General features: G+C 32.5%; 2 protein-coding genes across 2 annotated transcripts; both read left to right on the forward strand.

Moving 5' to 3' along the window:
• Positions 1-7560: 7560 nt before the first annotated feature.
• On the forward strand, positions 7561-13517 carry LOC123229930 (protein PHLOEM UNLOADING MODULATOR-like). Its single transcript, XM_044655980.1, has 4 exons — positions 7561-7948; positions 11637-12031; positions 12606-12799; positions 12891-13517. Exons 1-4 carry the CDS (start codon positions 7650-7652, stop codon positions 13287-13289), a joined length of 1287 nt encoding a protein of 428 aa, XP_044511915.1. The 5' UTR covers positions 7561-7649; the 3' UTR covers positions 13290-13517.
• A 757-nt stretch (positions 13518-14274) lies between these two features.
• LOC123228597 (thioredoxin Y1, chloroplastic-like) lies at positions 14275-17958 on the forward strand. The gene is made up of 5 exons (XM_044654022.1): positions 14275-14766; positions 16474-16562; positions 16884-17061; positions 17510-17579; positions 17679-17958. Exons 1-4 carry the CDS (start codon positions 14578-14580, stop codon positions 17573-17575), a joined length of 522 nt encoding a protein of 173 aa, XP_044509957.1. The 5' UTR covers positions 14275-14577; the 3' UTR covers positions 17576-17579; positions 17679-17958.
• The last annotated feature ends 286 nt before the right edge of the window (positions 17959-18244 follow it).

Here is an 18244-nt window from a genome sequence, read left to right on the forward strand (position 1 = left end):
AGGTAAAATATAAAGTAAAATAAAATAAAATATTGACAATAAAAAAAAAAAATAAAAGTCAAAGGCATCAAAACCCAAACCAAAAATATTGACAAATTTAATGCTTACATTTTATCAGCCTCCCAATTGGTCCTGAAATGATTGTCAAAATTCTCTAAAATAAACTAAACAATAATATTAAAAAATATATAATTTTATCTCATTTTTCTCTCTAGATCTTGAAAATTAATATTTTACCCTAGACCTCAATTTCCCCCCCCTCCCCTTGCCCCCCAATCCCTAAGTTTTTTTCTTCACCTTTCCACCCAATGGCGATCTTCTGTTTCTAACCTAGAGTGGGCCACTATCTCCATCACTGCCCCTCTCTTCTCCTAAGGACGATAAAGTATTGTCCTTTGTTATCCAGACGAGACAAAGCGTCTGTTTGTTTGGATGATGTTTTGTTTGGAGAGAACACCTTTATTGTTTAGATGAAGGTTTTGTTCTTTAGGAGAGAAACATTGGAGAGGAGGGCTGCTATTCATCGGAGGAAGTGATTAGATTTCAGGATAGGGTTGGACTCAAGCCAAACCAGCTCGAGTTGGAGCTCAACTCAGTTGAGCCTGAAACGAGCCGGGCTTAGCTGAGCTCGAGCTATTCGTCAGATTTTTTAATTAAAATTTTTTATACAAAACGATGTCATTTTGACTAATATATATTAAAAACGATGTCGTTTTGATAATGAAAAACGAGCCGAGCCAAATTTGAGCCCGAAACGAGCTGGCCTTAACCGAGCTCGGTCAAGCTTGAGCTCGAACTCGAGCTTGATTCAATTCGAATCTAACCCTATTTCAGGATATCAAACCCTAAAGGGGAAAAGTGAATTTTTTAAACTTTAATCTAAGAGAAAAATTATTAGTTTTTTAAACCAAGGAAAGAAAATAAGATATAATTTTAATTATTTTAATATTACAAGTAAAATGATAATTTTACTCTAAACCCTAACGGAAATTCTTGGGTGTGTAGTAATGGATAAAACTTTAAGTAAGTATTTTGGTTTTTCAACTGCTATGAATATATATTTGCCTCTTCACCAAAAGTTGGGTGGGAAATATTCCTTTGCCCTATATGATACAATCAGGTTCAAATCTAATTTTATTTTTTTTGGTTAACAGTGCAGATTTGGAGAGATTCCTAACTTCTGTTTGGAGTTATGCAATTGTTGCTTTGTCTAACTGCCGTGGAAAATAAGTTCTTTTAAAACCAAGGTCAGGTTTCCTTGATATGATAAAATATGGTCGTTTATGTCATTTGATAAAGCCAAAAAGATTATTTAATCAAGTATTCAGCAATATTAGTTTTGTTTGTCCCTAGTCTTTTGTTTGTAGTTGCAATATGTGAAAAAATGGTTTCATATTTTATGGATTGTGATTTCATGCTTAATCATTATCTTATTTTTTTTCTCAATTGTATTAAGAATTAAAAGGCTATTTATTCTAAAGTATGAAATAAATGTAGTTGTCTCTGTTTGGTTGTCTTTACTCATTTTAATATAATTAGTGATATCAAATATGAGAGTAATCGGATTGAGCCAATTATTGAGTAGCTTAGAGCTAAGCTCAATTGTCTAAAAAGGAGTTTGAGCTCACCAGGTTGGTGAAGTTTCAATTTGAACTCGAATTTGAAACAAGTATAATTGATTTAAACTCAACTCAAAAAATTAATACATATTAACTTCAAATATATATATATATATATATATATATATATATATATATATATATATATATATATATATATATATATATATATATATATATATATATATATATATTGTACAAAAATAAAATTTTAGAGGTGTAAGAATAAGATTTAAAACTATTTAACTCAAACCGGATCATAAGCTTGCGAGAGTATCAAGTCAAACATTCTTAAACTCAAGTTTAGCTTAAAAACTGAACCTGAATAATTCGAATTCGAGCTTAATTCAACATTTGTCGAGTTGAACCCCAACTATTCATGAGTAGCTCAACTAAAGTTACACCATAAAAAGTGTTTGATTCAAGTATTCAAATATTATGTTAGTAATATATATTTTTAATCTTTTTTACTACTGATGATATGATAGGTATTACCTTTATTTTAGATATTAAAAAATTATCAAAATAATTTTAGATTTATTATAATTCTATCTTTTTTTTAAGAAAAAAATATTCTTATTTTTAATTAATATAATAAAAAACATAAAAAAATATTTTAAAATAATTATTTTTAAAGATATTTAGATAAAATAATAATTTAATATTTTTTGTTACATTTAATGGAATATAATAATTATTTATATGTTTTAATATTTATCAAATATATTAATAATTTTACCAAACCCATTAGTAGAGTGAGTTTCAAATAGATGTGAGCCAAAAAGGGAGAGAGTGTCGTGAGATGTATAAAAATTTGGCAGCTTCATCACTTTTTTTTTTTTTTAATCAACAGTTGATGGGCCTTGGCTTGGCCTCAGAAAACTATGTGCAACTGGCAATTCCTTGCTTTGATGGTCGCCATGATCATTGGATCAAGACAATGTCGTTTCGTTTGCTAAAAAATAATATATTATTTGTTTATAAAAATTCTTAAATAATATATTATTCCCAAATTCTAAATTTTTTTAAGTTCTTATCATCTTATAAAATATAAACTACTAGATGAATAAATAAAGTAGGCCAAAAGGCTTGTTTTCATCTCAGGGATAGTAAAACTTTAAAGTTTTATTTTTTAGTTTTAAAAAACTCAAATGTTTATTTATGAATTATTATTTTATAATATTATAAAAATTTTGTTAAAATTTTTAATTAGGGTTAAAAGTAAAATTATTATTTTATAATATTATTGAAAAATATATAATTTATTATATTTTCTCTCTCAAGTTTTAAAAGTTAATAACTTTATTTCTATCTAAAGTTTTTTAACTTTAAAAAATTCATTCTTACCCCACTCCCAAGCCTAGGGTTTCTATCTTTTTCTAATTTTAGTCGCTTAATATACTCAACACAATCATGAATGGATATATTCAACCTACTTAACACAAGAATACAAAATTTTTATTACAATAGATGTTTTGGTATGTAAGATTTTAATTTTAATTTTATATATAATCTCTTGGTAATGCAATCATGAACGGAATTGTATGCTTCAAAATAATTATTTTTAATTTTAGTTATAAAGTTATCAAATCATCTTTTTCTAATTTCTAATTTAACAAATTAATATATCATTTCAATTTCTTATTAATCTATAAATCATATATATGTTAAGAGTAGTGTTATGTGTATAAATTATATATATAATTTTATATACAAATCATAATATATTATCGTTGATCTCAAAAATTAATAAAACTAATAGAACATTAAAATTTTCAAGATAAAAATTTGAGTTTGAGTTTTTATCACACTTATAAGATCTTATTTTACTTGATGTAATGATTGTAAGTTTGATTATTATATCATGAGTTTATCGATCGATCAAATATAAGGCATATACATAATTTTATCGATATGTTAAATATTCTAAATCCTGCTTACAAAATCTTTTTTCTATATCAATATGTATTTATATCAAAATTTGTTATAAACTTGTTAGTCTTGGCACCATGACCCATGTCATGCTTTAGGGGATCTAGTTGGCATCAAGAAGCATTTCAAAAGAAAACACAGCAACCACAAAACGGCGGGTTTGTGAGAGTTTTGAGGCTCTCATTTTTTTGACAAACCTCTGGATATTATTTTATTTGTTTTCATCATTATGCCCTTCTCTTAGGGCTGGATTCGAGTTGAGCTGAGCCGAGTGAGAGCCTCAAAACTCGGCTCGCAGCCAGCTCGGGCTCAGCTCGATTTTTTTATAGCCAGCTTGAGTTCGATTCGAGCTTGACTCGAGCTGACCTCAGCTCGGCTCGTTTTTGGCTCGGCTCGTTTACGGCTCGGTTCGACTCGTTTTTCATATCAAAATGACATCGTTTTGTATATGTAAAAATTAAAACGACGCCGTTTTGTATAAAAAATTTAAAAAAAAAATCAACTGAGCCAATCCGAGCCAGTTCGAACTCGATCGAGCTGAGTAGAGCTCGACTCGTTTCGGGCTTGAATCGAGCCAAGCCGAGCTCGAGCTCGAACTGGCTCAGTTCGAATCCAGCCCTACCTTCTCTACTCATACATAGGCATTCATTTTTAATGTACACTATCATACAAGGTGTTTTTAAATAAACACTTATATAAAACAAAATATAAAAAGACCAAAATACTCTTTGTGCGTAGGCGTGGGTGTGACATAATCATCTTGAAACTTTCCGGTTTTAGAGTTTGATTTTAACTGTTTCTTTCATTTTTTGATTATTTTTGAAAGTAGGGATTTTAGGACTATTTAAAGAAGTTTAACGTAAAAAATAAATTTTGATTTATTATTACTATTATTAAGATGATTTTTTTTTTGTAACAAAAAATCTCATCTGAGTGGGGTTGTTTTGTCAGAGTCGAATCAATCACATTGAGTATGACAAATATCAAATTTAGTGATTAGTTCCATAATTACTAAATCAGGTAAGTTAATAGTTTCTTACAATAATATTAATATAAGGGTTATTGCATTAATTCGTTATATAAATCTTGATACGATTTGGTGATAATTTATCGTATCAATTGTTTCATTGATTTAGTCATCTCTCTTATTGTTACAGAATCATACTTAGCCTCACTTGCGATTCAGTTATATAAAGAGATAAAATTCAGATTTATTACTCCAAATTGTATATAATTTCATATATGCATGTCTCCATCGACAGTATACTTTATTGATTACCAACTTCGTAAAAGTTTGACTTAATTATTTGAAGGATCAAACTTAATGTTTTTTGTTAACAATATTATCAAAGTAGTCACTATCTAATAGCTGGACTTGAATCACCTTGGGACATTAACTAAAAGCAAAGCCATATTTATAATGAAAGATGCAAACGAGGGGTCCTCGATTGAGAAAGAAAACAATCATATTTATTAAGAAGACAGTAATAGGTATTGTAGGAAATATTAATCGAAGGAGATAATCCCAGCTATAGCTTTCATTTTCGACTGAAGAATATATATATATATATATATATATATATATATATATATATATATATATATATATTAAGAGCCAAGATGGAGAAGAAAAAATAATGAGGAGATGCATCAATATACATTTTTAAAGTTGATTACAACAATATATATTATATAATTTGTGATCTTCACCTCTTTGGAGTTTTCATATAACATTTAGCCAGTTAAGGTAAACTTGCATTTGCTTAGCAATGCCGGTCTTGATTGTCCCAATTATAAATTTAATTTATATAATATATATATCTTGTTACATTACGTATATATCTTTAGTTTATTTTTTTTTCTCTAAATTTTGTTCTCATGAGAGATAGTTAGTCTTAAATATTCTAGCGATTTTTAAAAAATATTAATATATATATATATATTTTAATGTTATGCATATTCACTTTTGAGTATATAAATGTGTACACATAATATATCATTTTGTGATTGTATGTTATTTACTCTTAATTCAAATTCAATCAATTATTTGATTATATATATCAAATGTATACTTATTTATGTACTCAAAGTTGATATATATAATTTTATTGATATATATTCAAGATGAACCATCCTGCCAAAACTGTATTGCAGTCGGATGCTTCGTTGTCGTCTAAAATCGAGAGAGAGAGGAGGAAGAGAGGCCACAAAACTATGTTGCCGTTGTGTTGGAAGGGAGCAAAATCGTCGATGATGAATGCTAAACTAATCAACCACTTGATCTTGGGTAGAGGGATGGTCGGAGAGGGAGGGAAGAGGTCACTGACAGAAAGGTAGTAGATAGAAACTATTTGGAGGGTGAAATGAAAGTTCTAAAAGTTTGGGGGTGACTGAAGAGAAAAATTTTAAAAGTATGAAACCTAGGATTGGGTGGGCGAAATGGCCATTTTTCAATATTGGGTGAGAAAAATTTAAACTTAAAGGATAAAATATATACTAAATTTTTAGTTTTTTAAATAACATTTTTATCCTTAACCCTAATAGTAAATTATAATAGAAAAGTAGGTATTTAAGTTTTTAAAAATAAAAGAATAAAAGTTTAAATTTCCACTTAACCTTGAGTGGGAATAAATCTTTTGGCCGCCCTAAAATAATAATTTATATTGTCTAAATAGAGAGAGACGAATGATTCATACAGTAGCTAAGCATTCTTGTAGGGTTAATGGAGCAAAATTGTTTGACCTAAGAGGACATAGCTAAGCTTTGTGTCGTTTTGTCAAGTTCGTAAACATTTACTTGGTACAGTAAATTAGACTTTATCAATTTGATAGGATCAATTTAGACCTGAAAGGTCGGTCGGACTGAAAAATAAAGGCCTAATAGACTTTAATCCCATTAGTTGCCTTTCTACATAGTAAGTGATTTTAAGTTATCTCATGTATATCATCAGTATCCAGTCTTACTAAACGCATTTTTCGTGTTAAAAAGCTCTGTAGGGTTTATTATTTAATATTGAAATGGTCTTAAAACCCTAAACATTTACCCAACTGTTATACCAAAAATCTAAAACCCTAACTACACCTTCAAATATTTTGAATATAACGAAACCTAATTTGATATTCAAAACTAATGACAAATGCTATTATTGTTATGATAAATAGCTTGAATCATTTTCCCATATAAACAAATGAATGATAAATTATTTATCAAGAAAGACTTTAAGGGTTAATAAAATCGATATAGCATTAAAATTTCTAGGAAAAAGACCTAAGTTCGAACATTTATCATGCTTGTAAAATTTTGATTTATCTGATACAGTGATTATGAATCCAATCATTGTATTTAGGTTTATTCTTGATTTATCTGATGCAGTAGTTATAGATTCAATTATTATATTTTAAGTTTACTTTTAACTTATCTGATGTAGTAGTTACGAGTTTAATCATTAAACTATAGGTTTATCATCTAACTAATACGAGTAGATTCGTTTATTTAAAAAAAGAGAGAGAGAGAATGATAAAACAATGGAAAACCAAGATATATTATATGAAGAGGGTAAAATAAAAATTAAATGACTTGAGTTCCAACCATTCCATCAATTTTGTGAAATAGCCTTCATTCAAGCTGCCCACTCCCAATCCTTGCAAATGAGGCCCATTTGGCATGGCTTTTGAAGAATGGTTTTTATTTTCAAAATCAGAAAAATAAAAATAAAACAAGTATTCAAAAATCAATTTTAGAAATACTTACTTTATAATCGTAATTTTAACATTAAAATAAAATAAACTATAATGAAACATGAAATATTGTAATATAATGAGATTATCTCTGCTTTTTTGTATTTAATTTATTTCTATTTATTTATTCAATTATATTTTTAACTCCTCCAATATATGCTATTTCTCTGCATATATATGGCATGGATAAGAAAACAAAAGTTGAATAATTAATTAATACTAATATTAATTAATTTAATTAATTAATTAACTATTACAAGAAGTGGACTTTGAGGCTTACTAGACAACAAGACCCAGAGCTTTAGCTTCAACTCTCTATATGGTTAACTAACAATAACTACACTTTATCTTCACAACCGCCATGCGGTTCCTGGCGGCGGCGAGAACCGGCGGGGGCCTCGGCATCGCCGCCATGTCCTATGTATTAATAGACTACCTGCGCCACATTTCGCCGACGTGGCACGCGCGTTTTCAGCCGTTGCTATGGACTGTACTGGGTTTGATCGCCGTAACACGGGTGCCCTTTTACAAACATTGGACTGCCGAGTTCAAAGCTGCAATTCCGTTTCTTGCTTCTATGATTTTCATGCTCTCTGCCCTGCTCTTTGAGGCTTTGTCCGTAAGGTTTGTCACCGCCGTGCTCGGCCTCGATTGGCACAGGTAAAGTACTGGTTTGACTTTCATTTTTTTGTTTTGTGTTTGGTTTGAATTATTTAAAGTGCGTCGAGTTGGTTGGCATAGTTCTTTTGTTCTGGGTCGAGCTTGATTTGTGTTCTAATCTTACCTGTTTTTGTGTTTGTTATGTGTTTAGTTAAGCTTGTTATTATATTTTGTGGGTCGAATTTGGTTTTTTGTTATTTTTGGATCTGCTGTTCAACCCAGATCGCGAATTTGTCGAAAACTGTTGTGGCGTTGTGTATATTGTTTGCTGCTTAGTTGCTGTGGTCTGAGTTTGATTTGGATTTTGTTTTGGTGCATGGAGTTTGATTCTATTTGTTGATCTTTTTCCGTTGGAAAAAGAGGTATTATGGGCATTGACGAAATAACTTAGATTTGATGCTTTTGTAAAGCATCACTCTTGTTTATGATGACTTTCAATGCCGCCGTTTGTAGTCTTGATGGACTGTAATTAGTTTCTGGATCATGATTTCTTCCAATTTTTTTCCTACATGGTTATTTGCTCTATATCTATTGTGCCAGTGTTTATTTAAATGCGTCTTTGAAGGCATTTTGTAATCATTTGTTTCAAGGTATTGTCTGGATCGCCATGGTGATACTATGTCTATTTTGGGGGCCGTGTATGGATAAATTCATGAATACCGTTGTTTAAGAATTGAGAAAGTTTCAGTTGAGAACTGATAAATTTATTTTTAGGGTAGCAATTGATGCTTCTCTCCTTTTTTTCTTTCTCTCTTATTTCGTTATTTTTGGTTTGAAGCACTTCTCACCATGACTGGAATGAAAAAAGGCAATGCCAAGGACTTGACCTACTAGTGGTAGCTACAAAGGCATTCACATGTGCTAGTCCTTTGAGTCCTATGCAGCTAAAACATTTCTTTTTCCCATATTGTTCCTGGCATAGTTGTCAGGCACACCTAGGCGAGGCTTTACTCAAGGTGATGTGGCCATCACCTTTCAGTGGTCAAGGCAACCAATACTTCAGAGGAGGGAAGATTTAGTGCTTTTCTGACGCCTTTGGAGAAACTTTAAGCATTGGAAAAGCACACTTTATTATCACCCTAAGCTATCTCTGACCAGATTTGACAGTTACTGACAATCTCTGGGTTGTTTCCAACATAGTTTGAGGCTTTATGTCAACTTTTGGGCTATTTCTGGCTAGATTTGAGGGTTGCCGACAAAACGTGGGCTGTTTTGGGCACGGTCTCAGACTTCCTGACAGTCCACTCAACCCATCTTCACCTCCATATGCTGCCACCAACAACTTTGTTGCCTTCACAACCCACAGATAACTAGTGCACATCTCCATCTCTTTGCTTGTATGGCTTTGCTGATGCAAGGCCTGCCGGGATCATGGCTGAAGTGGTTTAGCCTGCCCAAGGCATGGCCGGATCTTGCCTTGCATGGCTTTGCCAAAGCAAGTATAGCTTTGACATGAGCCATGTAATCTCTCCTTCATGCCATGTTTTCTTTTTTCTTTCCTTTCTTGGGTTTGATTTGTTTGGTTTTTTATTACAGTGGTTTTTGTGGGTTTATTCAGTTGCTTTGAATTGGGTTTGAATTAGATATATTTATGGGTTTGTCATTGATTTAGTTGTGAGTTGATTTTCTTATTTAATAGTGTAAAAAAATTGTATGCTAATTGTGTATTATGACAAATTATGAGAATTATTCTGAAGGCCAAAAAAAAAAAAAAGACATTGTTGAACTTTGGTGCAATTAGTAAAGAAAGATCCAAAAAAGTTGAGATTTCAGGGAAGAATTCAGTAGTTATGGGCAGTGCTTTTAGACAAAAAGTCAAATTAATAATTTATTCTATTATAAGAATTAATTTCTTAACATAACACAGCCTTCCAGAATATAAGTCTCTGCTCACACACTCTAAAAGAAATAAAATGCATAAACTTCCAAATACATGGACCTACATGTCCTTTCATCCATCTTTTCCCCTTTCTATCTTCCTCATCTTCGTCTATCTGCATTCAGTAGCTGGATCCCTGACTCAACCTGAAACGATCAAATTTATCGTGCTGCATGTGAAAGATCTATCACTTGCTACCAACAATGTCTACAAGAATAATATGTATATAACCAAACCAATATCTAACAGTTTTTGAAGAAAACAGAATGATAGGGAAAGAGATATCAATTTTCTTGCCTAGAATATTCAAATTATATATGTAACATTACTTGTAACCTGTGATTCATTATGATAAGAATACAATTTTTAATCGCCTTAAGTAAAAAAGCGATGCCTTCGCCTTTTTGCCAAGGGGATAGGGCCCCTTCATTGGTTTTTTGAACTTTTTGCTTGTGACAACTATGGTTCATGGTTTCATGCTTTCTCAATGTGTTGATTTCCAGTGTTAATTGTTCCTACTATTGTTGTTCTTGTTATTTGTATGAACTTCATGGTATGATTTTTTTGTTGAAAATTAATTTACTAGATGGTGAATCAGTGTAAATTTGAAGAATAGGGTTGCTCGTTTTGTGTGATTTTAGCTTTATTATCTGGGTTGGTGTTGGTGCACAATATTTTTGGATCACTTATATGGCTCATATTTGTATGTGTTCTTTGTGACTTTGTCCGAGTCTCTCTTGCTTCAAATAGTGGTTCTGAGTAGCAAGTGGAGTAACCCAGATGGTGAAATATGAAGTGCTGGTATTTGCTGTGTAGTCATTTCAACTTGACCCTATTACTCTTCGTAGGGGCAATTTTGCTAGCCTTCTCTAATTTTCAGTGCACTTTAAACATTTCCTAGGGCTAGAGATAATTTGCTGTTATAGTGAATTCAATTTGAGGAATCATGTTTGATTTGTGTTTGTTATAAGGTTTTTCATTAGAATTCAGGCCTTCCAACTCTCAATGGTTTGTGAAAGAGGACATTGGAGATGTTGGTTTTTCCATGGTGGTTTTTTTTTTTCTTTTTTGGGATAATTTTTTGATTACCAAATGTTGATTGTACAGATTTGAAGTAGTGGGAACTACGGATGTCAGATTTAAATTTATGTGTTTAGCTCTTTGATGAGGAGCTTGATTTATTGTTTTCTTTCACTGTTAATTAATCCAGTATCAATTAATATACTAAAGGGAGTTAATTTCATGATTCATCTTGTACCATGTTAAGCATTTATCGGTTTTCACAGGATACATGTCTTTTCATGAGATGGTGTTACTACAATAAGCATGGTCATTAGTCATTTGTCGAGTACGAGGTTTATAAGGAAGTCTGGCTATTTGTATTAAATATCTTTTTCACAGCACATCCAGCAAGGACATCAATATTTCTATCTTACATCCAGCAAGGACATCAGTATTTCTATCTTACTTAATGTAACACTTAAGTTGCTGTCAGTATAGACCATGTAGTGTTATGTGCATTTCCTTGGTTTATTTAATGTTGAGTTCTCACTTTTCAGCTTAAATTCGTAAACATACGGCATTCCATTTGTTTTAAAAATTGCCAAATGAACAACTTTATCTCATAGTGATCCCAAATTGATGTGTTGTGTGTTGTGCACGTGAACAATATTTTGTCTTCACATGGTTCATTGCTCTTTATAACTTTTCTTGATGGGAAATTCCTTCAGTTCTTAAATTATTTCATCTTCAAATATTACCTTATGTCTTAAAAACAGGATAATTGATTGGCTTCAAATTGTGCAACAGTGAAACGCCTCCTCTTCCTGACACTGGCCAGTGGTTGCTTTTGGCTTTGAATGAGAAACTTCCTGGAACAGTAGTTGAGATACTAAGAGCTCGCATCATTGGGTTGCACCATTTTCTGATGTTGTTTATGATGCTAGCTTTCTCAGTTCTATTTGACTCTGTGAAAGCTCCTGGCCTTGGGCTAGGTGCAAGGTACATGTTCACCATGGCAATTGGTCGTCTCCTTCGGGCCATAACATTTGTGTCTACCATTCTGCCATCAGCTCGGCCTTGGTGTGCTTCAGCTCGGTTTCAAGTCCCTAACTATCCTCATTCCTGGGCACAGAAATATTATGTCCCCTATGCTGAAGATGCAAATGCTATTAATCAGATAATAAAACAGGATATAGCTTATGGTATGTCTTTTCAGTTTAAATTAATGTACTTTTTTTTGCTCTCTGGATACGTTTGGATTCTCTTCTATAGGCCCCAAACGTCTTACCAAGGGCTGAAGTCATCTGCTATTTTATGTTCATTTTCTTCTTACCTTAGCATTACATGATTGAATGATATTCATTGGTCTTTGTTTTAATTCACCACTTTTGTTAGCTAAAAGCAGTTGCAACATTCGGATGTATCCAGCCGTGCTAATTTCTTGTTGTGAATTTCTAAATGAGATGTGTCCCATATTAGTTGCTTATACCATACATTCAGTACTCATTTAATCTAATAATGGCTATGATAGTCCTTTCTGGTTTTGTTTGAGATTCAAGATTCCTGATTCTTCAATTTTAGATAGACTATAATTTTTAATGAAAATCAAGTTCCTAGCAGGACTTTCTGTCAGTTGATTTTTGTTGGTGAAAAATAATGAATATTTTGTTTTTCAGTCATATGTCCTTCAATAGTATCTGATATTTAAATATATTTTAGAGGCCTCTTTCATTTTTAACTGAAAAGTTTTACTAACATTTCTATTCTCCTTTCCAGCCAGCGTTGGAAGCTACCCTAGTGACTACCAACCAGATTGGGGTTCAATGAGCTTCCTAATTGATTTTCTACGACCTACTGCTTCAGAAGGATCTTCATGGTACAGTCTACTGAAAAAGGCTGGAGGCGGCTGCAACGACCTTATATACAGTGGTCACATGCTTGTCGCTGTACTGACAGCAATGGCTTGGACGGTATTTATCCCATCCACTGGCCAGTGCCACTAACATTATAAGATTAATTACAATTCTTAACAACCTTTATGTGTCATAAAAATGTTTGCAGGAGGCTTATGGAGGCTTCAGCTCAGCACTCATATGGTTACTTGTATTGCACAGTGCCCAGAGAGAAATACGTGAACGCCACCATTATTCTGTTGATTGTATTGTAGCCATATATGTGGGCATCCTGCTCTGGAAGATGACTAGTTTCATCTGGTCAACCAAGGACGCCACCAGAGGTAGAAGACTCAACAAACTTGAGAAGATCCAAGGCAGATTATTCCAGGCAGCCAAGGACTCTGACCTGAACAAGATCAAGCAGCTTCTCAAAGAGGTTGAGCTGGGCAGTCCAGATAGCCAGCGGAAAGGCCCTAGCAAAGGCATGTGGTTGTTCGCTTGTGCAACAATTTTCTCAGCTCTCACCATCGTTCTCCTTGCCTTCACTTGGACGAGTGATGGATGATTAATTACTGTTTAATTGTCATCTTACACGGATTCTGACTCTTGCATTCCAATATTAGAGATAAGTGTAGTTGTATGTAATGCAATTGTTTTGTTACAAGGAGTTTGATGGGGTTCATTTCATTTAGATACTCTTCTTGTCAGAGATGCCTCTGAAAATGGGTCAATTATGCATGAGGCTTTACCACCTTTACCTATTCAAGAATGACTAGTTGCAAATATTGTCTGACCTTCAGATGTGCCCTTGAATATTTGTTGTTAACTTTCTTTCTACTGTAGTTTTTATGACTTCATCTTCATATTGCATCAAAAAGTCATCGTGTGTATTTGGTGCCCATATTTGAAGATTCTTCTGATGTCGATTTATTGATTGGATGATAAATTATCTTTGTCTTTTGTTACACAAAGACAGTTTATTTTCATCCAACAAAACTTTTATAGTTGGAAGGTTGACGATGGAAGAAGGTTGTGGTGAGAAGGTCAATCAATAGCGAAAATTTTTTCTGGTCATCCGAGAAAAAAAAAAAAATTTAAAAGAGAAATGAATTTTTAAAAATTTAATTATAGAAGAAATTTTTTTTTTTTTAAATTGAGTAAAAGAAAAGATATAAATTTTTAAGGTTTTAGATTTTTTGATAAAATGATTATTTTATTTTTATTTTTAATAAAAATTAATTCATAAATAAATATTTAAAATTTTAATTTTTTATAAGCGTGTATTTATATTTATATTAAAATTTGGGTGAAGAATAATCCTTGGCCTGTCTGAACCAAGACAAGGAAGGATCAAATAATTTTTGTGATTATTACTATAATGCCTCGTAATTATGTAGGCGATTTTTACATACAAATATTTTAAAAAATAAAACGATGAGAAATTATAGAAATACACTGTAGATGGCGCGTGGAGTTGGGAAATTTCCGAAAAATATGGAGCCAAGGCTGCGCCACATACCAGCAAACCGGTACGTTCCAACAGAAATTCTTCACTTGAGATAGTTAAGTACAACCCCAATCCAACCACCAACCACCGACCACTCGATTCTCATCCATCTCTCATTTCCCCACCGTAGTCCACCATCAACGACTCATAAGCCAGAAATCCCATCTAATCATCCTACACCCACCCGCACCAAATTCAGCCGTCGCTTCACAACAAAACAATTCGCACACACTTGTCTTTGCTTCACCTCCGTTTCTCTCCTTTAAACTCGGCAACATTTTGTCTCTCTTTCTACCAAACAAAAAATAATCAGATATTTATTCTCGTTTCTAGAGATTCGATTGTAATGGCGATTTCAGTTTCGGCTTCAACGATTCCTTCCTTGAATACCAAAGCTGCTGCTGCTGCTTCTTCTAGAAATCTCTCCAAACTCTCGTCTATATCTTTTCTGCAGTTCCCTGTACAGTTCCGTCAGATTCAAATTATTAACAAAAGCCGGATTTCTTCTCCCTCCAGGCCTCGTTTCCTTCCTCCGGTACTACTTTATTTATTATATGTCGTGTTCGAGAAGTAGTCATATTTTTAGCTCACTTGGCTGAAGAATTTTTGGTTTGTTTTAGGAGAATTATGTATACTGTTAAAATTCATTATGGATGGTGAATAATTCTTTATTCTAAAAGTTGAACTATATGCACCCTAAAGATTGCCGAGAATCTCTATAAATGAAATTACTTGTGAGGACAGAGTAATTCAGTGAAATAAATTAACTCGGGGGTAAATTTCTAGATTTTCAGGATTGTATGATATTAGAATTGACATGTGTTGTTAGGGTCGAAGTTGTCGGCAGATGACTTTTTACAGTTGAGTTTCACAGTTATATAGTATGTCTTCATTAGTAGCTTTCTAAAGAAGATGTTAAATTCATCGTGTGTGGGAAGCTTCTGGGCCATTTTTTGTTTTCTATAATTCTTGTGAAGAAGTGAATATTTACCTCAAGTTTAAGGAACTATTGCCTTTTAAAATCCTCTTTTCTTTCCTATCAAAGCAATGCTACTTCATGCTAAAAAAATTTCAAGCATTCTATGCACTTCTTTCTTGAAGAGTCCTCAAGGTTCTTCTAATGTTGATTTATGTAGGATGAGATATACATTACCCTTTATCAGGCCTTAGCTTAAGGCTGATGTGCTTGAGCTAGCTAAGGACAACTGTATCACGGGTTTAAGAAAGAATTCAGTTTATCTTGGGAGCTTTTCGTTGTGGTCATTGATGTCAAAGTGTGATGTTTTTGTTTGTGCAAGTATACGGACTGTATTCTCTCCTACCTCATTAATGATTTGTTGCCTTACGAGTAAACTGATATATTAAGATTCTTATCTTCTGGAAGGAAATGATTCCTTGACTATAAAATGTTAACTGACAAACCAGTCCATAGTTTCATTTTGCCTACTTCAAGCAAAAGAATTATTAGAGGGGAAACTGTCAATTATCTTTTGTTATTTGTCAAACACTGTTTACAAGAGTGTTCTATATAAAAGAAGTTCAGTGACTAAAGTCATCTGTTTCTCAACATAATCTCTATTTAACAGTCCTCTAACTACCTGCTGGCTCAGCAGCTACAGAACAACCATGTGTGATACGGCCAACAATTTCTTTGTAGTGCACTAACTTAGCATAATAATCAGGTCAGCACTTTGTACTGTAAATTTTTTGCTTAATACAAACTGATCCTTGTATACAATTAGGTATGTTATTAATTTTCTTTGTGATGTAGTTATGATATTTAGTGTTGGTTCTCTTACAATAATTGTCTAGCAACAAGCGATTTAATGACAAGTTTGATCCCAAGTTACTGCAAGCATATGGTGACATGCTTTTCATGTCAAAGAGGCAGTCTACATATTGACTCTGTATTATGGGTATTCACACTAATATGATTTGACTATAGGTTTCATTGAGGATAAAAGTTACAAATAACGTGCTTATTTCTATTATTTAAGTTTCTTGTGGTACATTTATTTGTTTATTATAAAAGCTCAATTATGTGTATTAACTTTACTGGCTGTTAGTATTAGTCCTGGCTTTGTTGGATGCTTGATTTGTGACACTTAGCACATTTCACATGTTTTCTTTTGGGTTTTAATTCTTTCTTAGAAGGGTATTTGGATTTGGGTAGATTGTTAAGTTCAAACTGCTCTTGTTAAATAATGACTGACAGGTTATTTGGGTGAAATAACCACTGTAGGTTGAAGCAAAGAAGCAAACATTTTCCTCACTTGATGATTTGTTGGAAAATTCCGACAAACCTGTATTGGTTGACTTCTATGCGACATGGTAATTTATTTTCTTCCTTTCTACTCTCTTTCTTTTACATGGAGAAAGGAAAGAAAGAGAGTCTTTTCTTGAATTTACATAATCACCATTTTGAATGTTGTGCTGGATTACACAATTTGGGAGATTTTTTAATTTTGTGATATATATGCAAATGTAGAGTCTTTTCTTGTTGGCAAATGTTAAGTGGATAGATAAAAGAAGATTGTGATTTTTGTAAGTCATTGAGCAGAGCATCTCTAGTTTAGAAAATAGTAAGACATCAAATTTGGTTGAATTATGGATTAATATTGAAAAGCAAAGAACTCATGTAATGGTTTGCAGGTGTGGTCCCTGTCAATTCATGTCTCCAATCCTCAATGAAGTTGGTGTTGCTCTGAAAGATAAGATTAAGGTTGTGAAAGTTGATACTGAGAAGTACCCAAAGATTGCTGATAAATACAGAATAGAGGCCTTGCCAACTTTCATTTTGTTCAAGGATGGGAAACCCTTTGATCGATTTGTAAGTTGAATTAATTTTTATTGTTTGTAACTCTTACTTTACATAATCCTGGATTGTACTTTGTGAAAATGTACAGACCATATAATCTCCTCATGCATGCTACATGTAGTTGAATGGATTAATTTTTAGCCAGTTGCCTTAATTATGAGGATTGTGACTGGTGACTTCTGACCTTATTTTTAGTTGCGTTAATTTTGGTTGAATTGATTCTTGCTACATTAGCTTTCACATTTTTAGATTGTTAACATTTGTCGCTTGGCAGGGAAGATCTCTTTCATGCATAAAGAAGCAATCAATTGCTTGTGCATTTTATAGTTTAAGCCACTATTAGACAGCATCAGCGGCATTCATGTGTTTTATTGTTTGAGTTTTATTGCCATTGGCAACTCTTAGAGCTATTTTTGAGTTTGGAGTTGGTCAATGATTTTCATGTTTGATTATATCTCAGGAGGGTGCATTGAATACAGATCAGCTCATCCAACGAATCGAAAATTCATTAAGCGTTAAGCAATAGTCTGGTGAGCTTTTCATATATACAACTTTTATAATAACTGACATTTCAGAACCTTTCTCTATTGATCATGCCCTTAAACAACCTTTTTGCCTTGCATGGTCAGGTTGTACCAGAAATTGATGTAATCAAGTTATTAGATTGGAATTTGGTGAGTGAAGAATAGACAGGATGATACCCCTTCTTCTCGTCTTGTGTTTTTGAATAATTGGTGTTGTACCAATGAAAAAAGTTTGTGACATATCTTGTTCATCTCAGCAGTCCAGCCGATTTATGTGAAAACAAATTTTTTGATGAGCAAATGCTATAACTCCTGGGAATTTGCACGATGCTTTTTGTTTCAAAAATTTGATGTTGAATTCAAGCACTTGGCATTCTTACGTTAAGTGATCTTGTGAGGTATTCATTGGAATTAATTGGTTCCCATTCCTTCACAATGTCTTCTCTTGATTAATTATATTTTGTCTTTATCATTAACCTTCTAACTAAAATCTAGTAAGTTAATCCTACCAATCTCTGTATCTCCTTTGCAAAATCTCACATGGAAAACACAAAATCAAACAAGAAAAAACTTTACAATTAGGTAGTAAGTTTAATCTTTACTCAAAATGTGTTAACCCACTTCTAAAACATTAAATTCATGAATAATGTTTATGTTAATGTAATTATTCA

Source organism: Mangifera indica, chromosome 11, assembly GCF_011075055.1.
Source record: "Mangifera indica cultivar Alphonso chromosome 11, CATAS_Mindica_2.1, whole genome shotgun sequence".
NCBI lineage: Eukaryota > Viridiplantae > Streptophyta > Magnoliopsida > Sapindales > Anacardiaceae > Mangifera > Mangifera indica.